The following is a 22,154-nucleotide window of genomic DNA, read 5'->3' as shown; positions in this document are numbered from 1 at the left end:
AAAGTTTATACGTCACATTGCTTATGAAGAAATTTCAATTAACGGATAGAAAAATTAAAAAATAAGAAAAAAGAACTGACATTAAGGTTGAAATCTTGGGGGCACCACTGAAGCTGATGAAAATTTTTCTACTCATTTCAATGTGGCCAGGATTTTATCCTCAGACTAACTTTGATCAGTATGATCCAGCATTGGCCATGAGAAAACCAAATAGTGGAAAGAAAGGAAAGATGTTAAGACCACTTTAAGTCTAGCTGTAGGAAAGGAGGGATAATTCATGAAGGCTAAAACCACAAGAATTGCAAGTTTACTTCACAAGCAAAACATGTTTTTCTCTCCAAGACTCCCAAATATCAAACAGGATTTTTAAAATATACTGACACCAGTGCAGCATGGGCAAACAGTTCCTCAACTACCCATGATTTACGTTGTTAATCATTCCTTTCTCTAAACTGAACATCTTTATTTTATCATTCTTGCATTCACTGAATAAGTAAAAAGATAATTTGAGTGAATTAGATTAATTTTAAACAGCTTCCCTTGCTCTTACAATATTATAGCTAAATGCCAATCAAAGAAACGATGAATAGTGATGGGAAAGCACAGGCTTGTGGCTAACCAGAAATGTGAAGATGACTAGCTTCTTCAGCATAAGCCTATGATTCATAGACACTGCCTGTTGTTCACTGTGAAGCATATCTGACCATTTGTCTTTTAAATAGTTTGGAACGTTACATGTTTTGGTTCACGTTAATATGGAAGATAAAAACCACCCTGACGTTTGGGTTTAAGTGATCTTCCAAAGATTCCCATTGAGGTTTGCTAGGAGCTGAGAGGAGTCTTAGGATATGCTGACATTAAAATTGGAGATGTGATTGCAACCCAGGTAGTGTGGCTGAAAATAGTGGAGAAGACACTGTGGCACGGAACCAGAGGCAGGCTAGCAACGTGAGTGAATACACAGGGTTCTGGGCAGGCATGCAAGCCTGTACTGCCGTGCCTTCACTGCTATTTTAGCTAGACTGAAGCTAGTGCGGCTGTGCCTACCGAAGCTGCAACCATACCTTTGATTGCAGGTAGACAAAACCATCCATATTCCATTCTGTAATGGACTGGCCCTCATTGCAGCCCCATCCCCACTTGCTCTCAGCTTTCCTTTTCAGTGACCCCCGATGTCTGGTGACCATCATCGCCCCTTTCATTTCCCATGAATCCAAAGCTCCCTTTGTGCCCGTTCCTGTCATGGTTCAAAGGGCTCCCAGCAGAGGTAGAATTCCACTCCTTTTCTTTTCCTTCCCCCTGGCTCTCGGGAGTGGAAGATCTCCACTTCCTCCTCTCTCCATCCTGGCTGTTAGGAAAGAGATAACTAAGGGCAGGTTTCTCTGCCCACCTATAGCAAGCAAAGCACATGTCGATGGAGCTCAGCAACATACCAAGAAGTATGAGATTTCTGCTGGTGACCTACTTCAAGACTGCAGTCCACAGACTAGGAATCATTACCAAGTATTAGGCAGTTGCATAAGGGTTCTTTGTACTGTTACACTCCAGTTCAGCAAACCACTTTAAACTCATGCTTAAGTCTCATGGAATTAAATGGCACTTAAGTCCATGCTTAAATGCTTTGCTGAATAAGGATGGACTTAAGCACATGCGTACATAGTTTATGTTCTGAGGTCATAAACACTAGCCAAACTTCAAAAAGAAAGAGGTAATTTGTATAACTATAACCCATTGTTACCGTAGTGTCAAAGCACATTAGAACGTCAACTAAAAAACATGTTACCTTATAAAGTCTTCCTCTTCTTCTCTCTTTGGTCTGAGTTGCTTGGGCTGCGCCATGTTGATCCAGTTGGGCAGAGACTTCAAGAGCCTGGTGATGTCGTCATCTTTTGCCCAGGATGCACTGATAACCAGCTTTTCATCTGACTGAGCAATGCCCCTAAGTGAAACCGACAATGGTCACGTTAGGAGAAGGGCAAGTCTTAATTGTCGTGTGGGTAATGGCTTCACAGATATTTAATACTCTCTCCTTTACATTATAAAAATGTACAATACTAATGAATAGCTCCAGGAGGTCAACAAAGAGGGCAACTCTCCATTTATCCACAGGACGGAAGCTGTACAGGCAGCTGCAGTGCAAGATTCTCCACATTGCCCCTTCCAATGCACTTCTATTACGTTATTTGAAGGGACAATAGAGGTCAGATCCTCAGATTCCTTGAAGTCAATAGCACTACACTGATTTACGCCACATGAAGAGCTCATCCAGAGCTAAGAGAAAACTGATTTTTTTGTTTTGGTGGCTGAACTGAAAAATCCCACCAAATTCAGTTAGTTTTGAACCCAAATGGATTTTTTTTTCTTACCAAAAGAAAAACAAATATAAAAAACTGTTTTTGGTTGAACAAAATGTTTCAGTCCACACAAAATGAATTTTTTTCACTTTTTTGTTTTGATATGGGTTTTGCACTCTTTTCGGGTTTCCTTAAAATAAACATAGTTACATTTCAAAATGGTTTCAAAACGAAAAGCTGAAAGGGGTCTTTTGAAAATGTTGAAACAAACATTTTGACTTTTTAAAAAAATCCTTTATTTGGCTGAAACTATTCACTGAATTTGACCCCAAACTGCATTTTCAGCAAATTTACTATTCAACCAATTTTTTTGCTGCCTTCACTAGCAGGACCAACTACTGTCCCTAACACTTTTTTTTTTTTTGGTTTGGTCTTTTTTGTGCCCCAAATGGCCCCCTCATGGATTGAACTCACGACTCTGGGTTTAGCAGGCCAATGCTCAAACCACTGAGCTATCCCTCTCCCCCACTGTACCCTACTCCCAGTTGTTTGAGGCATCTAATATGAGATACATCAGCTAAACAGTTTGTGTAAATCTGAATCAAAGTTTATACTGCATTCCAGTTACAAAGATGTTCCTGTTTAACATTTTTGGCAGTATAACAAATGTCTATGCTCTTGAAAACCATGCTGGTAATTCCAGGTGACAAAAGGCACATTTCCTATAACGGTGCTGATTAGCGCCTCTTTTCCCAGCTGAAATTACACAGGGATGAATAGCAGCATATGACCTAGCACATGTAATCTCCTCAACTGTTCTCCACTGACCACCAGTGCCATAGTGGAAGAAATTAAGAACCTTAATTCTTGTGAAGTGGTCACTAGTTAGAAATGAGCTGAGAAACACTGCTCTAGTGGTTAAAGGAGGGGAGCGCGAGTCAGAGTTCACAGGCTCATGGGCTGTGTTCCAGCTCCATCACTGACTTTCTGTGTGACCTTAAGCATGTCCCCAAAGCTTTTGGTGCTTCTGTTTGTCCATCTATGAAGTCTGTGCATGGTGAGCAGCAGGGTTGTGGATGTGGAGGCTACATGCAGGTCCCAGTAAGGTTAACAGCAAGGTAGTGTGTGTGGCAGTCAAGCCCCTTGTGAACTCACTCTTACTCTGAACAGCATGGGGTAGGTAGAAAATGGACAGGGTATGAGAAGAAAGGAAACATCTCAAGAGACATGGGTTTACGCATGATCCTCCTCCTAACTGAGATGTTGAGCTACAGATTAAAGCTGAGTCAAGTTCCCCTCAGCTCCCAGCACAACTCATCACTCTTTCCTTTGTGATAATACAATATTCCACACTGCACTGGGCCTAAGTGGGAATACCACTACCTACCCGAAGGGTAGTAAGAATCTAATTAATTAATGGTTGTAAAATGTTTTGAGACCCTTAAGATGGAAGGTGCTGAAGACGTATACCTGTTCTGATCCTTATTTCCAGTTAGTGCAATGGAAACCCTAAGGATATTTGCCCCAAACCTGCCAATGGCTGGTATGGCCTTGACATAAAACCCACCTTCTCTAACACCAACTTAAAACACTTCTGTCATTAGCCAAGTGTTGGTGACTAACTGGTGATTTTTGAGAGGCTTTATGGTGTGTGGAAAAGCCACCTTTATTTTAAATATATTGAAGGTATGTTATGGTAAAGGAATGGGGGTAAAAGGAATTAAATTCACCCAGTGTCTATGAGCTGCTAAAAGGAATATAGTGAAAATGGCAATGAAGTATCATGAGACAACACAAATTTACTTCTAAACGGGATAGATTCCCTTCTCTCGCCACGAACACTCATCAACTGATGGTACCTTTCAAGCAACACCAAGAAGGCAACCCTAAATTCTCAAATACACACCATTTGCGAAAGTGAATCACTTTCTGCTTGTCACATATACTTGCAGATGAGCTTCACTTTTCTACCCTAATATTTCATGTTTAATCTGCCACCGACAAAATGAAGCACTTTTGTTTTCAGCAGCACAAGAGCTCAATGTCTGAATATCAATTTTGCCTCCTACTGCTATTTGGAACTTTGCCCTTTTTCACTGGGAAAAACGGAATCTAACTAAAACCTTATGTAAAAAACACTCTACAAACAACCCAACAACAAAGCAAAAATGCAGGTAAAAGTTGTCTTGAACAAAAACGCTGCACCATTGTATAAAGAGTCAGAAATCAATGTTTCCTATTAATTTATTATTAAATTATTATTATTAGACATTTGAAATAGAAAAGGCAAAAGAGGTCATTTCCATCCATTTCCCCTGCTAATGCAGGATGACTGTTCCCTATACTATATTCGCTACTGCTTTGTCCAATCAAAATTTAAATGACTGAAGCAACTACTACTTACTTGAAAGTTTATTTCACAGTCGAACAAATCTAACTCTGGGGGGAAAAACCCTGATACAGTGTCTACGTTTTTCTCAGCTTAATTTTATTCCATTACTCCCAGTTACATCCCTTCTAACAGCCTCAAGTCCTCACTGCCTTTACTGTTCACACTCTTCAATTATTTATAGATCGTTATCATATCCTTTCAGATGCCTAGGACTGAATGCAGTCTTTGGGAGCATTCTCACCAACACTGTACAGAGAAAAGACGGTTACTCACCTTTGTAACTGTTGTTCTTTGAGATGTGTTGCTCATATCCATTCCAGTTAGGTGTGTGCGTGCTGCGTGCACGTTCGTCAGAAAACTTTTTTACCCTAGCAACACTCGGCGGGTCGGCTGGGTGCCCCCTGGAATGGCACCGCTATGGCACCGGATATATGCCCCTGCCAACCAAGCCGGATATATACCCCTGCTGACCAAGCCACCCATCAGTTCCTTCTTGCTGGCTACTCCGACAGTGGGGAAGGAGGATGGGTTTGGAATGGATATGAGCAACACATCTCGAAGAACAACAATTACAAAGGTGAGTAACCGTCTTTTCTTCTTCGAGTGATTGCTCATATCCATTCCAGTTAGGTGATTCCCAAGCCTTACCTAGGTGGTGGGGTTGGAGTGAGATGTGGCAGAGTGCAAAACTGCTGAGCCAAAGGCTGCATCATCTCTAGACTGTTGGACCAAAGCATAATGTGAAGCAAAGGTGTGGACCGAGGACCAGGTAGCTGCGCGACATACTTCCTGGATTGGTACATGAGCCAGGAGGCCAGCAGATGAAGCCTGAGCCCTGGTAGAATGTGCGGTGAGGTGGCATGAGGGAGCATAAGCTAAGTCATAGCATGCGCGGATGCAGGCGTCACCCATGAGGAGATCCTCTGGAAGGAGACAAGTAGGCCCTTCATCCGGTCAGCCACTGCAACGAAGGGTTGGGGGGATTTATAGAAGGGCTTCGTACGATCGATATAAAATACGAACGCCCTACGGACAACTAGGGAATGTAATTGTTGTTCCCGTCGAGATGAATGTGGCTTCAGAAAGAAGACCGGAAGAAAGATGTCTTGATTGGTGTGGAAGGCCGATACCACTTTAGGGAGGAATGCCGGATGTGGTAGCAACTGTACCTTATCCTTGTGACAGACAGTATACGGTGGGTCCACTGTGAGCACACAAAGCTCGGAGACTCGTCTGGCTGATGTAATGGCTACGAGGAAAACTGTCTTCCAGGACACGTACAGCAGTGAGCAAGTGGCCAACGGCTCGAATGGTGGAAGCATAAGTCTGTTTAGGACTAGGTTGAGGTCCCAGCTAGGGGCGGGGCGGCATACCTGTGGGTATAGGCACTCCAGACCCTTGAGAAACCTAGTAACTATAGGGTGCGAGAACACGGAGTGGCCATTCTTTCCTGGGTGGAATGTAGAGATGGCTGCCAAGTGTACCCTCAAAGAAGATACTGCCAGGCTCTGCTGCTTAAGAGACCAAAGGTAGTCTACGATGGTAGGGATTGAGACCTCAGAGGGAGTAACATGCTGCGTTGCGCACCAGCAGGAGAAATGTTTCCACTTGGCCAGATACGTTGACCAAATGGAAGGCTTCCTGCTACCCAGGAGTATTTGTTGTACCGGAGCAGAGCAGCGCAACTCTGACTGGTTTAGCCACAGAGCAGCCACGCTGTGAGGTGAACGGCCTGCAGGTCCGAGTGGCAAAGACTGCCTTGGTCCTGAGTTATGAGGTCTGGGTGGAGTGGCAGGGTAATAGGGTTGGTTACTGACAGGTCGAGCAGTGTGGTGTACCAGTGTTGTCTGGGCCACCCTGGTGCAATCATGATTAGGTGTGCTCTGTCCCTGCGGAGTTTTAGCAGGACCTTGTGAACCAGCGGGAATGGTGGGATGGCATAGAGTAACCGGTGCTTCCACGACATTAGGAATGCATCCAAGATCGATCCTGGTGAAAGACCCTGGAAGAAGCAGAACATCTGGCATTTCCTGTTTGCACGGGAGGCGAACAGGTCTATGTGGGGAAATCCCCACTTCTGGAAAACCGAATGAATAATGTCCGGCTGTATCGACCATTCGTGACACAGGAAGGATCTGCTCAGTCGATCAGCCAGAGTGTTCCAAACCCCTGGGAGAAAGGACACTACCAGGTCTATCGAGTGGGCTATGCAGAAGTCCCAGAGTTGGATGGTCTCCTGACAAAGGGGGGAAGATCAAGTCCCTCCCTGCTTGTTTATGTAATACATGGCCGTTGCGTTATCTGTGAACACTGAGACACAATGGCTGTGTAAATGTTGCTGAAATGCCTGGCACGCCAGGTTGACCGCTCTCAGCTCTCGGACATTTATGTGAAGCGCCAGTTCCTGCGATGACCAGAGGCCCTGAGTATGAAGGCGTCCGAGGTGAGCCCCCCAACCGAGAGATGATGTGTCTGTTGTCAGGGACAGTGAGGTTGGGGGGGGGTATAACGGTAGCCCCGCACACATCAGGGAGCGGGTCAGCCACCAGCCTAGGGAGCTTAGAGTATTCGGGGGAATGGTGATTATTGTGTCCATTGGGTCTCTGCCCGGACGGTATACTGAGTTGAGCCAAATATGGAGAGGACAGAGGCGGAGCCTGGCGTATTTGGTCATGAATGTGCAGGCAGCCATGTGACCTAGGAGACTGAGACAAGTGCGAGCCGAGGTCGTCGGGAAGTTCTGTAGACCTCGGATGATTGTTGTTATTGCCTGGAACTGCGGCTGTGGTAAGTAGGCCTTGGCTAGACTGAAGTCCAGGGTAGCTCCTATGAAGTCTAACCTCTGTGTGGGAACCAGAGCGGATTTTTCCGTATTGATCATCAGGCCTAGACGTGTGAATAGGTCCCTGACGATGCCCACATGTTGTGTGACTTGCGTCTCGGAGGTTCCTCTGATGAGCCAATCGTCCAGACACGGGAATACGTGTATCCGACATCGGCAGAGGTATGCGGCAGCTACGGCCATACACTTCATAAACACCCTCGGGGCCGTGGAAAGGCCAAACGAGAGGACCGTAAACTGGAACTGCTGACAGTTGGCTACGAAGCGAAGATACCTCCTGTGTGGAGAAAAAAAAGGCGATGTGAAAGTATACGTCCTTCATATCGAGGGCAGCATACCAGTCTCCAGGATCCAATGACGGGATAATGGTCCCCAAGGAGACCATGTGGAACTTTAATTTTGTCATAAACTTGTTGAGTCCTTGCAGGTCTAGGACAGGTCTGAGGCCTCCCTCTGACTTGCGGATCGGGAAATAACAGGAGTAAAACCCCTTGCCCTTTTCGTCTTTTGGCACCTCCTCTATTGCTCCCATGGCGAGGAGCTTCCACACCTCTTGCAGGAAGAATTGCTCGTGAGAGGGGTCCCTGAAGAGGGACTGGGTTGGAGGGTGGGAAGGCGGGGTTGAAACGAATTGGAGGTGGTATCCGTGTTTCGCTGTGTGTAGGACCCAGAGGTCTGAGGTTATCTGGGACCACACCGGGAGGAAGTAGGAAAGACGGTTGGAGAAGGGGGGAAAGGGAGCCTCGCATGAAACTGGTACGCCGTCCTCGGGTGTACCTTCAAAAGGCGGACTTAGGTCCCACTGGTGGTTTGGAGGGACCTTGGTTTTGGCCCCCTTGGGGTCCTGACTGGCATCTACGCCCACCCTGCCCGCCAAAGTCTTGTCTATGTTGAGGCATAAAGTACGGGTGGTGAGTCTGGGGACGGAAAGGCCTGCATTGGGTCACTGGTGTATGCATGCCTAAAGAACGCATGATGACTCGATTGTCCTTCAGGCTCTGCAGTCTAGGGTCGGTCTTTTCTGAGAAGAGACCTTTACCATCGAAGGGTAAATCTTGGATGGTATACTGCAGCTCCGGTGGGAGGTTGGAAACCTGTAGCCAGGAGATGTGTCTCATGGTGACACCTGAGGCCAAGGTCCTGGCTGCTGAGTCGGCCGCATCTAGCGAAGCCTGGAGGGAAGTTCTGGCCACCTTTTTCCCTTCCTCCAAGAAGGCAGCGAATTCCTGGCGGGAGTCTTGGGGAAGTAGCTCTGTGAACCTGCTAACCTTCGCCCAGGTGTTATAATTATAGCGACTCAGCAGGGCTTGCTGATTTGCCACCCGGAGCTATAGGGCGCCTGCTGAATAAACTTTGCGGCTGAGTAGGTCCATTCGCCTAGCCTCTTTTGACTTCGGGGCTGGCGCCTGTTGGCCCTGGCACTCCCTCTCATTGACGGATTGAACAACTAGTGAGCAGGGAGGAGGGTGGACATACGAATACTCGTACTCCCTAGAGGGTACCATGTATTTATGCTCAACTCCCTTTGCTGCAGGAGGGATGGAGGCTGGGGATTGCCATAAGGTGTCGGCATTGGCTTGGATGACCCTGATAAAGGGTAGAGCCACTCTGGTGGGGGTATCTGCCAACAGAACGCTCATTACAGAGTCCTCGACCTCCGGGACCTCCTCAACCTGGAGGTTCATGTTGAGTGCTACCCTCCTGAGGAGGTCCTGATGGGCTTTGAGGTCAACTGGAGGAGGGCCCGAGGGGGATGTTCCTGCCATCGCCTCATCCGGAGAGGAAGAAGAGGAAATGCCAGGGACGAGTGCGTCCTGTGTGGCCTCCTGGTCTTGGGCCGTCTCCTGCTCCAGCGGTACTGGGGAGACCGATGGGTGAACTAGTGCTTCCTCCGTTCCGGCCGGAGGAGGACGGATAGCTGTAGCCTCTGGTGCTCGGTGCTCTGATGGAGTAGAGCGGGATGGGACTATTGGAGCACCTTGGGCCTGGTGGTACGCCCAAGGCGTCCAAAAGGACCACTGATGTGGGCCTTGGCCCTGGATCTGGGCCTCTTGAAAAACTCCGGCGGGCACATCTGAATTGCGGTCTTGAGCATAGTAGCTGTCCACGTGGGACGACACCGAAGTGTGTCTGGATGGCCATGGAGGAATGGAGAAGCCCTGGGCAGAGGTTCCAGCAGACCTTAACTCTACTGTGTATTGGAGACCGGTGCCGGAAAGCATATCGGTACTGGGAGCGAGATCGGGACCTGAGACCAGAGTGGTGCCTGGAGATTGACCGAGATCTCGAAGCTCGGCGTCGTGATCGGCTACGGGAGAAACAGTGCCTGGAGCGGTGCTGAGAGCTGGAAAGGTGCTGAGAGTAGCGGGCCGGCGAATGGGATGTCAACCGGTGCCGCAAGTTCGACTGGTACCGAGGATGGGAATGGTGCCAGGACTGCGAGCGGCATCGGGAGTGGGAGTGCCGTCTGGACCTGGAACGTCTGCGGGACAGCGATCATTTTCGGTGCCCGTCTGCTGTGCCAACAGAGGATAGTCTTATCAAGGCCGGTTTACTTATCTATTGTATTACCCGCACCGGCGGTGGAGACAATGTCGACTCTGTCAAGGCAATCAGATCCCTCGCCGCTAAGAACGTCTCCGGCGTGGATGGTATAGTCACCTCTACTGCGGTCTGTGCCAGGGAGCTAACAGGCGCTGGATGTGACGGACCTTGTGGGACCGGAATCGACGGTGCTGACGTTGTCGGTGCCGTGGCGGGTGTTGCTGCCAGGCGATCCAACTTAGACATGCTCTCTGGCTGCAGTGCGGGCGGCACAGAGGTAGCAGGAGTCTTAGCCTTTCTCGACCTCGGGGAGAGGGAGCGGCGTGGAGCCGACTTCGGTGCCGGCGACGGCCGGTGCTGAGAGGCTTTGACAGTACCGGTCCGGTGCCGAGGAGGCGCTTCTGCTAGTCGATTGGCCAGCGCTCGGTGCCAAGGGTGGAGGGGTGAGAGCTGCCTCCATGAGGAGCTGTTTAAGTCTGATGTCCTGCTCCTTTTTTGTTCATGGCTTGAAAGCCTTGCAAATGGGGCACTTAGCTATTAGGTGCGATTCTCTGAGGCACTTCAGACAGCAGTCGTGTTGATCTCCTGTCGGCTTCAGCTTGTGACAGGCCGAGCACGGTTTGAAACCCGGTGAGCTGGGAATGGACCCCAGCACCGGGTGCGGGGAAGGGGCCAATCCCCAAACCCCTCTAACTAAGTGGACTAACTATGCTAAACACAAATACGCTAAGTATAACTATATAAAAAGGGTTATAACTATATACATGATAAAGAACAAGAAAACTATGAGTAGCTAGGGAAGTGGAGGTCAGCTAAGCCACGCTCCACTGTTCCAACGACCGACACGGGAGGTAAGAAGGAACTGAGGGGTGGCTGGGTCAGCAGGGGTATAAAACCGGTGCCATAGTGGCGCCACTCCAGGGGGCGCCCAGCCGACCCGCCGAGTGTTGCTAGAGAGAAAAGGTTTCTGACGAACGTGCACGCGGCGTGCGCACACCTAACTGGAATGAATATGAGCAATCACTCGAAGAAGAAAGACACAGTTACCTGTCTGCTTTACAATGTGAGACATCAGCTGCTCAAAATCACATGGGCTTTTTTGTTTGGTCACTGCTATACTGAACTGCAAGCTCAGATCCAATGTATTGTCTGTCTATTCTTTTCCAGCATCATGGCGTTTCAAGAGTCTTTCTCCTGTTGTTCTTGATTACCTGGCTTCAGAAGCATTACTTTATATCCTTCACTTTTGCATTATATCCTGTTCATGGGGCCATATACAACTGGGGCTTGAAACAGAACTCTCGTGTGTGCGCAACACCTCCTGATTTTATTGACCTGCTGTTTTTATTCCATTTACCTGCTAATTAGTGGAGATGTTAAATAGGATGGGAGCTAGCACTGATCCCTGTGGTAACCCATCGGACATCCAGCCTCTACCATCAACTGCATGGCCCTTTACCAGTACCCTTTCTTTGGTCTTTCATCTGGATTTCAGTCTACATGATAACTTTGTACACATGTTGCTCTAACTTAGATCTTTAATAACAGATCATAAGACACTATGAAAAGCTTTACTAGAGTCCAGGATAGAAATTTACAAATACCCCCCCCCCAACATAAAAAGCCCTGTGCAATTACTCTGCTACAGTAATGGGGTTAATCATTACCACGAGTGCCATAATATGCTAATTAATTCACAGCTCAATGGGCCACAGACAGAGCCATCTGTGTGGCTGTTTGTATGTAGCTCCCAGGAGGGGGCAGGAAAATAGGTGTAACACTTGAACAGGTGATGGTGCACCGTTGAGAAGGGCCCACCCCTCCGTAGCTCAGCGAGTTTTATTCATAAAACATCTGCCAGCGGTAGTAGCCACAGATTTGCACCGTTTCCCCTTTGGAGCAGTTGTGCAGAGTGATTGCTAACGGTCCCTGGACACAGCTGGGGTGCCAAGCCTTTTCATTAGGAAAACAACTGGGGGCCAGAGGGGCTAATTGGATTCAGTTATTTCATGACAAACGCAGTCGGGAATGACAATTTTTTTTGCAGGACCAAGGTAGAAGCTACTCCGAACTCTAGCAATTGGTGATTCATAACCGTGATTTGTTCACGCTGGTGAGCGTTTAGAATTTATTATTAATGTGTGCTCAATATGAGCCAAAGACAGACCCCTTCCCTGAAAAGCGTACATATCTAAATAGACAAGGTACAAGTAAAAAACCTACATACAAAACAGTGGGAGAAAGAAGCAAATAACAGCCACTCTTTAGGATGGAGTGAAGATGTCCACTGGTTAGGGCACCAGCCTGAGACTCTGGAGACCTGGGATAAATTCCCTGCTCAGCTGCAGACTTCCTGCATGATCGTGAATGAGTTGCATAGGGTACGTCCACATTGCAACTGGGAGATGTGACTGCAGCACATGCAGAAATACCCAAACTATTCTCCTGGTCCTAGCTAGATCAAAGGTAGTTTGAGTAACAATGGTAGTGAAGCTGCGGTGGTATAGCTGGCTGCATGGGCTAGACCTGCCCACCTACAAGCTTGGGTACACAGCTGAGCGGCCTCCATGGCTTTACTGCTATTGTTACTTGAGCTAGCTTGATCATAGTTATCTTGGCTATGTCCACACGTGTTGCAATCACATCTCCCGATTGCAGTGTAGACATACCCTAAATCTCTTTGTGCCGTGGTGGCACAGCAGGAATCAGTCTTTGGAAAAAAATGTTTGTAGGGAATTAGAGGACTCTCTGAGGGACTGAGAGTGAGGGCAGGTTGCCCGAAAGAATTAAAAAAGGAAAACTGGCAGCTCTAACAGCATAAATCATCATGAAAAACTAAGGTCAGCTATCTGGTTCAAGACACAGCAAGGTTTGTTTGTGGTGGAAGAGGAACACGGTGAGGAACTAAAAGAGGAAGGATTGATTGGAATCAAGAAAAATGAGCAGCCACGTTGATGGGGTTAAGTCTTTTCCAGTTCCTAAAACATTGTATTGTTCTTTGCTATATCCCCCAACCCAGCGACAATCCTTTGGTAAAGACTGATTCGATTCAGCAAGAGACCATATTATTGATCAGGTCATGTCACCAATACCAGGGTAGGGGAAGCTGGCAAATGTTTTTTTAGTAACACTTCACCCCAACATTTACAAATTTTTTTTGCAAATTTCACTCTGGGCCATTTTGCAGTCCCCAATTTAGCTTTCCACAAAACACTCGTGAATGCACTTTTAGCATCCAAACATATGAATTTTCATAATGCCGTTTTTCAGGATGAAAACTGACCTTTGTCAACATGAACATTTTAAATTTAAGAAATTTTCAAGGACTTGCCAGATTGGATCAGAACGAAGGTGCAGATAGTTTAATGCCCTTTCTCTGACAGTGGCCAGTACCTGATGCTTTAGAGGAAGATGTCAGTGCCCCACAATAGGCAGATATGGGATAATCTGTCTCCCACATTAGGGTTCATCCTGATCTCCAATTGCCAGACACTGATTTAAACCCTGAAGCACAAGGCTTAATAACTCTGCCAAAGTTTATTATCTTTAATTATGACAACATGGGGTTTTCTTGATTTCTACATACATATTTTGAATCTTGTTAGGTTCTTGTCCTCATTGGAAAATTAAAAAAACTGAAACAGAACTGGAAAAGCCTCAGATTTCAAGTTTCTGGCACAATGTGAACATTTCACATGGTGTATATCAGTCCCCTCTACCAAAGAATGAGTTTCACTTTCAGGATTCATGCAACCTTCGTCATAGGGCAGCTGAAAAACATGGGTCCATTCCTCCAAATCAGAAATCTCTGGTTAGGAATGGCCATGAATAAGTCCAGTGCTCCATAGAATTCAATTCTGGTCTATACCCGCTTTGTCAGAGGAAGGTTTAAGAAATGCTGCAGGGTACAGTTAGGATTCTATATATCCAAGGAAAGTTTCTTCCTAAGCTCCAGTTGTTGGAAGTTGGGGCCTACTTCTGAAACCACCAAAACATCACTATTAAACAATAGCTATTACGTGGCTGAAGCTGAAAGGTTTCAAGATATTGGTCATTTGGTAATCTGTACATAGCAGATTGACCACGTGAATAGAGAGGACCATATGGGTAATTTGAATTATTTTTTCTATTGGAAACACACATACACAAAGCCAAGTTAATGAACCAAGTGGCCACTGCACAAGTCTTCTATTATTTACCTTTCTAGCTTATAAAGAGCCTGTCAACATCGCATCTCATTTTGTACACTAGTTAGTAAGACTTGCAATGTTCATATTTGTGGTTTCCCTGAACTCCAAAGAAGATGGTAGCTCCCTTATGCTGTCATTTGCTGCCCACCATCTCTATCACGTAAACACAAAAACTTCCTTCCCAGAAAGCCCTTTGACTTAACCCTTATTGCACTACCACTTAAACAATTTAAGCTGTACATTTGTAGGGCCAGATCCTTAGGTGGAGTTCCACTGACTTCAAAGGAGCTGATTTTCATCAGTTGAAGATTCAGCCTTAATATTTCCAAATGTTAATAACGTTTGAAGGTGGGCCCATTAAGACAAATTGTTGGTTCACCTCTGCCCTTCCCAAAAATCTTGGGGGAAACCATGGTTCACAGGGCGAGAGCTTTGGCAACATGAGAGCTCCCAGCAGAGGGCATTGCTACTTTATGAATTTGATCATCTCTTTGGAATATCTCAAGCTACTCTCTCTCACGCACACGTATATGGAAATAGGGGTAGCAGAATTTCTCCTGTCCCTGTTATGCTCTTCTGAATCATGTGAACTGTATATAGATTTCTATTTCTGTCAGTCATTTGCTAGCAGCAAAACTAGAACATTTCCTGTTTTTCCTCCTGCTGTAATCAGGATATGGTAGTCCAAATTAGTGCTGTCCTAATTACTCTTCAGCAGGTGTCAATTCTAGGGATGGTGTCAAGAAAGCAAGCAAGCAAGATCCTTTATCAAATTCGACCAACAGCTGTAAAGAAATTACTTCCTACTGCCTGATTTCGGTCCATAACATTTATTGAAACATGCATAATAAAGAAACATTAATTGTAATAATAATACATAATATATACGTATGTAGACAGGCACACCACACGTGTACATATATGGTGTTAATAATATTCCCATAGGTAGCCCATAGGCAGATGACACTCTTCTGAATAAAATCAGGCAATAAGAAATAATTTCTTAACACTACAGGTTGAAACACAAAGGGATTTTGCTACTTTCCCTGCTTCAATTAGCTCTTAACAGGTACTATATATGGTAATAATATGGCCCACATTACCATAGTACCCGAGCACTTCATAGTCTTCTGTGTTTTTATCCTCATCACACCCCTGTGAAGCTTTTATTCCCATTTTACAGATGGGGGAACCGAGACACAGGGAGACTAAGCCACTTGCCCAAGGTCACAGAGGAAATTGGTGGTAGAGAAAGGAATTAAACCAGAGTCTCCTGAGTCCCAGGCTAGCACACTAACCACTAGCACATACTTTATTTCCTAGCCTAGGTTCCCATGTGGTGGTGCTGTTAGACTTCAGCCCCAGAAGACGCTGCTCTTTAACGATGGATGAATTCAGTCCTGTATGTAAAGCACTTTAGAATCCTTTGGAGAAAAAGGTGCTATAGAAATGTTAAATGTTTTTAATATTAAATAAAATCCTGTGTATACTGTGTGCTTATATTATGGCCATGGATTTCAAAGCTGTTTAGGGGACTTGGATGCCCAGATTCATTAAAATGAATAGGAATTGGGCACTGAAACCAGCTAGCTTTAAAAATCTTACCCTATATATCTTGAGAACTCATAATATGAAAGGATTCAACTTGTTTTCTCACTGCATGTAGCCAAGCATAACAGAGCTGATGTGATCATATGGTTATGGAGATCACACATTTTCCACCCTTCTTTTCCCAATCTCCATCTTTCTGATTAAGAACAAGAACCTGTTTTACTTTTACCATGAACCAAATGCATGCTTTGATTGAAATAAAGGGTGTGTTAACCCCAGTTAAGGTCATAAGTTCTCGGTTCCCCCATCTGTAAAATGGGAATAAAAGCTTCACAGGGGTGTGATGAGGATAAAAACACTGAAGACTATGAAGTGCTCGGGTACTATGGTAATGTGGGCCATATTACCACCATATATAGTACCTGTTAAGAGCTAATTGAAGCTGGTGGTAGCAGGGAAAGTAGCAAAATCCCTTTGTGTGTTTTAACCTTTAGTGTTAAGAAATTATTTCTTATTGCCTGATTTTATTCAGAAGAGTGTCATCTGCTTATGGGCTACCTATGGGAATATTAACAACACCCAATACAAATGAATAGCCCACTGAATTTGGCTCTCTTGATTCTACCAACCACCTGCACTGGTGTTTTTGGAAAGTATGCATATGGGCGTGAGATGTCACTGGGTCTTCCCAGCCTCTTGGATGGCTATTATCTCATATTTCTCTCCCACCCACTAATCAAGCAGACAAGTTTTCCAGGAGGAAGTAACTCCACCCTGCACATACTGAAATAAAATAACACTTCAGACCTACACATCTTTCATCTTAATCCTCCCCAACAATTTAGTGAGGTAGGGCTCATTGTCCTTATTGTATAGGAGGGTCTGGTTCCCTGGGGTAGGCTGTACCTGTAGGCAGTAGTGCAGGTTTCCTTATAGTCCTGGAGCTTCACACACACCATGTTGAGGAACTGATCTGAATAAGCACTCAGGTCATGCATCAGGTTCATGAGGTCCTGTACTGTCTTCTCCACAATTACTGTACTCTGGAAAAGAAAGAGCATGGTGACACTACATTTTCCATACAACAAATGGAAGAGAAGGTGGAGAATAGGCAAGAAAACCACAGATCATGGAAGGGATGGGTGTGACAATCTGGCTTGCCAGCAAATTCTTCAGGACTCTGCCAGTCCAAATCAACGATCAGTGCCCCCCAATTCCTGAGTTCCGCAGAGACATCCATCTGCAATGCTCAGCTCCTCTGACTGTACCACCTACAAAACCTTATCAACGTTGCCGCTCCTTTAAAGAGACAGTACACAAGAGCTTATGACCTTAACTGGGGTTAACACACCCTTTATTTCAATCAAAGCATGCATTTGGTTCATGGTAAAAGTAAAACAGGTTTATGAACAAAATGACACAGATTTAAGTGATATAAAGTATAAGGATTGAAATAGTTACAAAAAACCAAAAGTAAGACTTCAGTCTAGCTTAACAAACTAGAGCCCTTTGTTCAAAGATGGTTTTTTCACCAATCTTTCCTCCAGCATGGCTGACTAGACCTTTAGCACTTCTGGTGAAGAATAATTTAGGGGTTCGCTCCCCCTCCCCTTTAAAGTCCAGTAAGCCTTTGAAATGTATCCTTCTAAAATATATTCCTAGATAAAGTTCCTTTCCCCTGCTGATTGTAGACTCCATGCTGGTCCCTCCTCTCCTGGTGATTTTTACAATGCAAATTATCTCTTCCTGCAACCCCCAAAACAAATGAATAGCCCACTGAATTTGGCTCTGCCTGGTCTGAGGTGTTGGCCTCTTTCGTTGTCTGGAGAAAACCCATTTATCAACTCTCCTGCGCCTGCCTGCTTTAAAGACATTTCAGTGATATATTTCTAGCACATCTGTAAAGTTTTTTTGTGGATTATCCAACCATCCATAGCATCCTAGAATATCAGGGTTGGAAGGGACCTCAGGAGGTATCTAGTCCAACCCCCTAATAAAGCAGGACTAGTCCCCAACTAAATCATCTGAGCCAAGACTTTGTCAAGCCTGATCTTAAAAACCTCTAAGGAAAGAGATTCCACCACCTCCCTAGGTAACCCATTCCAGTGCTTCACCACCCTCCTAGCGAAAAAGATTTCCCTAATATCCAGCCTAGACCTCCCCCACTGCAACTTGAGACCATTACTCCTTGTTCTGTCATCTGCTACCACTGAGAACAGTCTAGATCCATCCTCTTTGGAACCCCCCTTCAGGTAGCTGAAAGCAGCTATCAAATCCCCCCTTATTCTTCTCTTTTCCAGACATCATGAAAGAAAATTAAGATCAGTGAGTTACTAGTTTTCCAGTGAGATGTTACAATGCCACCTTTTGGGTAAATATCATGGCAACAGTGTGCCATATGGCATTGGGGTAGTTTTAAGGTCACAATGATATTGACTAGCAGTGGGTTAAAGAGCATTTCAGTTCCAGGATAATGGTTTAAATCGGATTGGGTTGATACTGGCCCAAATTAATCATCAGACAAAGACCTTTCAATGAGCTGTATCAAATGAGATGAGGGTGTTAGCAGGCAACTGACCACACCGTAAAAACTGCCATCAAAATTAGTGCTCATTGGTAATGTTCAGAATTCACATGGACTTTTAATACTGCGATTCTGAAGTTGTTAAAAAAAAAAGAAGTAAAAGTAAAGGGTTAAAGCACAATCTTAACTTTGAATTTCCTGGATGTCATCAATCTGTATTGTGGAGCCAACCTTACAGCGGAAACCCACCAACTCCCATCACTGACTTGAATTACTGAACACTGTGGACTACTGAGTGATGTAAAATGGATTGATAAAAAGGAAAAGCAGGAACTGTATAAATCGGTAGCATCTTGGTCTAATTATCAGGTTTGAAATCCCTAGATTTTCTAGAGCTAGAGGCCTGGACCCTGGCAGGGATGACTCAGCCATTAATCTTTCCAAAGCTGATAAATTGACTATCACACATTTTAATGGACAAGACCGAACCTCCAGGGCTTAATTTTCAGAGGTGCCAAGCACCTGCAAGCTCCCACTGACTTCAGCTGGAGTGTGGATACTCAGCAAGCCTGGCCACTACATCCTAACATGGGCAGATCCCATGGCACTTTTAAGATGAGGGATTTGGCCAAAGTTTTTGTCTCCAAATTCGTCTCCCTACCATTGTACAAATTGCTGTGTGTGTAGGGGACAGCCACCTTCCACCCCAGGCATGTTCTGCTGCGGGGTATGGCTTGAGAAGTACTTTGGGATCCTTTTGATGTGATAGGCATCATATTAAAGTAATATGAATAAGGCTGCGAGTCTGTCACGGAGGTCACAGATTCTGTGACTTTCCGTGACCTCCGTGACTTCTGCAGCAGCTAGTGCTGGCTCAGGGGCTGCTCGAGCTGGGCAGCCCCTGGGCCAGCAGCAGCAGTTTGGGTGTGTGGGAGGGGGCTCTTGGCCAATGGGAGCAGTGGCAGCCGGCGCTTGTGGTGGAAGCAGGAGCTGCAGGGACATGGAGTAGGCAGGAAAAATTTCTTCCTGGCCCATGTGGCAATCTGCAATCCACATCTTATAATGTGTAACTACAAATTTTATTATAGTGAATGACATAAAATTACCCAGTTCCCTTAGAAAAAACAGCTACAATGTTAAACTGACGTCAGTGGAGCTATGCCAATTCACACCAGCTCAGGATTGATCCTCCTGTGCCCTCCATAGACTGATCACACATCATCTGTGGAAGTATTTTCTTTGTATTTTATTTACATTGACTTGTTTCATGAAATGATCCCTTGTTCTCTCACTTTTAGACAACATAAAGCAATTTAACGATTTTAAAACAAAAGTGCATACATTGAGAAGAGAGAGCGAACAATGGTTCTCACTGATTTCTGACAGCTCCTCTCCACCAACATTAAAAACACACCCACGAAAGCTTATGCTCCAATACATCTGTTAGTCTATAAGGTGCCACAGGACTCTGTCGCTTTTTACAGTTAAGTTCAAATACAAATTTGGCAGGAACTGAGTCTTTTGTCTCTCCAGATGCCCTCTCCTACTCACCCTGATTTTAATAAAAGGGAGACATACCATATGAAAAAGGACTGCACTGGATATGTAATGGCTATTTTTTCTGTAACATTTTAACCTTTTGTGGATGAATCCTAACCGATATGCATTTGTCACTAGGATTACTGTAAATTAGGATGCATTAGTCCATGTTAATACAGCTGGATTTGTTAACCAGGACTGCACAAGATCTTCCATAACTCTATAGGAGAAAATGAAAGGCAATGCACGTACTATTGGAGAGTTACAGCTTGGATGCTGCTAACCCATCTGGTTCTGTTAACATTAAATGGCTGTGATCACAGTGTAATTTTATGGCACAACACTTCAATGAAGCCTTTTAAAAACACACTAACAAGAAAATTCATGCATGGACCAACATTAATCTCCTCCCACTTGAAACCCCTGTATGGTGTTGAATTTTAACATTGTGCCACAGATATAATGCATTGCTCTTATGGCACATGAAGGAGGCTTTGAACGAAACTTCAGACTAACAAAGAGGAAAAAATTCCTTTTAAGAATCACTCGCCAATAGCTACGATTGACGAAGCATAAGAAATAACACCACTCACCACTAACATAGTGTTTTTACTTTTAAGGTACGCTTACAGCTGTGCGTAGAGTACCAACACTGCACACCCAGCCAGCACAGGCAGAAATAGCTGTGCAGATGGTGCCCCACTGCTGAGGCGAGTAGAGCACAGACACGCCAGAACCCTATATAGCTCTCCACATGCCCACACAGTGCTTCCCATATCTACACCATTATTTTTAGCAGCTTAGTGTCCCTCTGCCTCCCACCTGTTGGAGCTTCTCCCTGCCACAGTGAAGGGCTCTGGCAACTGGGAGAGGCTCTCGCCTTCGTGCCAGAGCCTTTCACTACCACGTATCGCTACACCCTAAAGTGTGGATGCATCCTGCCTTTCACTGTGGAGTGTAGCCGTTCATACCCTACAGGCCGCTGCAAGTGTAGCCAAGTCCTTGAAGTATTTTACACACATTAGCTAATTAATCCTCAAGGGGGGTCTGATTCTCCCTTACCTTAAAGCCTCTCTATACCCTTCCAGCAGTGTAAAGGAGCCTTAAGATGAGTTATAGCCTTTACACTGCCAGAATGGTATATAAATAAGAAAGAGGCCCAATAGTATTAACATCTGCATTTTACGGATAGAGAAATTGAAGTAGAAAGGTTAAGAGAACTGCCCAAGGTCCAGCTGCACGTTATTGTCAGAACCAGGATTAGAACTCACGTGCTTCCGGTCATGCCACTGCACAGGGCCCCTCCTTTGGAAGCTAGAAATTGAAATTTGTTTGCTTCCCTATCTCCTCCTTCAAAGATAAATGTATTCAGGGCTTTGTTATCCACAATACACATAAGGGCTTGGCTGCATACACTGGTTTATTTCTATAGAACCATTCATGAGAACTGTTCTGTTACTGTGGGGTCAACTGCAAGCACTGTTTGCACTGGTTTGTCACTGCAGATTTAACCACGAGTGCCAGGCCTGACATATTCGCTTGTGGCTGCAGCTTCACTCATGAGGACAAGAATGTGTATACAGTGCTTCTCTGATTCTACAGGGTCACTTACTTAACTCCCAACATTATACACCCATCTAAAAATACTACAGTATTCTACAGCGCCGATCCAGCAACACTAACCTCACATTATTGAAAGATGTAGTGTTTTCAATTATTCCTGCAGAATATTGTAATCTTTTTAATGGGTCTATAGAAAAAAATGCATAGACATTGCAGACAGACCAAAAATAGGTCAAAATATTGGGTCCCCAACCCTCCTATCATCTTAAATTTTAGATCTGTAATTATAATTTATGTAAACTCTGAGCTAGGGAATATCAGAAGAATAATCTCTACCCTGAATGTATTTCACAGGAACTGGAGCCTCTTTATAGTTTATGGCTGGTAACATACCCTTAAGACACCCATTCATTTACAAATTCTTGGTTTTGTTTTCTAACAGCTGGTAGCTAGAAGAAAAAACAAAATAAAAACAAACCAGGGACCACATGCAATATCTTCTCCAAAATGCAGCAGAGACGGGGAAAGGGACTTGTCACCACATGCAATATCTTCTCCAAACTGCAGCAGAGACGGGGAAAGGGACTTTGGCATTCTGAGGGTTGCAGATTATTAGTAAATTATTGCCCATCATTTATAAAGCACCTTAAGATATCTTGGCAGTAGAAGGTGTCAGATGAGTAAAGGCTGTTGCGGCTACAAGGAAAATAAATAT

At 45.0% G+C, this 22,154-nt stretch overlaps 1 protein-coding gene across 3 annotated transcripts in view; it reads right to left on the bottom strand.

Annotated features, from left to right (window-relative positions):
* The window catches only part of EXOC4 (exocyst complex component 4), a 632,193-nt gene that overhangs the window by 89,477 nt on the left and 520,562 nt on the right, over positions 1–22,154 (bottom strand). For all 3 annotated transcript variants that reach the window (XM_030575818.1, XM_030575739.1, XM_030575663.1), the window contains exons 12-13: positions 16,720–16,856; positions 1,784–1,939 (exon numbers count right to left, since the gene is read on the bottom strand). In XM_030575818.1, the coding sequence (XP_030431678.1) occupies positions 1,784–1,939; positions 16,720–16,856 (293 nt within the window). The remainder of the gene's footprint in view (positions 1–1,783; positions 1,940–16,719; positions 16,857–22,154) is intronic.

The sequence above is a fragment of the Gopherus evgoodei genome, chromosome 1 (assembly GCF_007399415.2).
Source record: "Gopherus evgoodei ecotype Sinaloan lineage chromosome 1, rGopEvg1_v1.p, whole genome shotgun sequence".
NCBI classification, from domain to species: Eukaryota; Metazoa; Chordata; order Testudines; family Testudinidae; genus Gopherus; species Gopherus evgoodei.
Note: the sequence above shows the minus strand (reverse complement) of the source record. Positions and strands in the feature narration are given on the sequence as shown.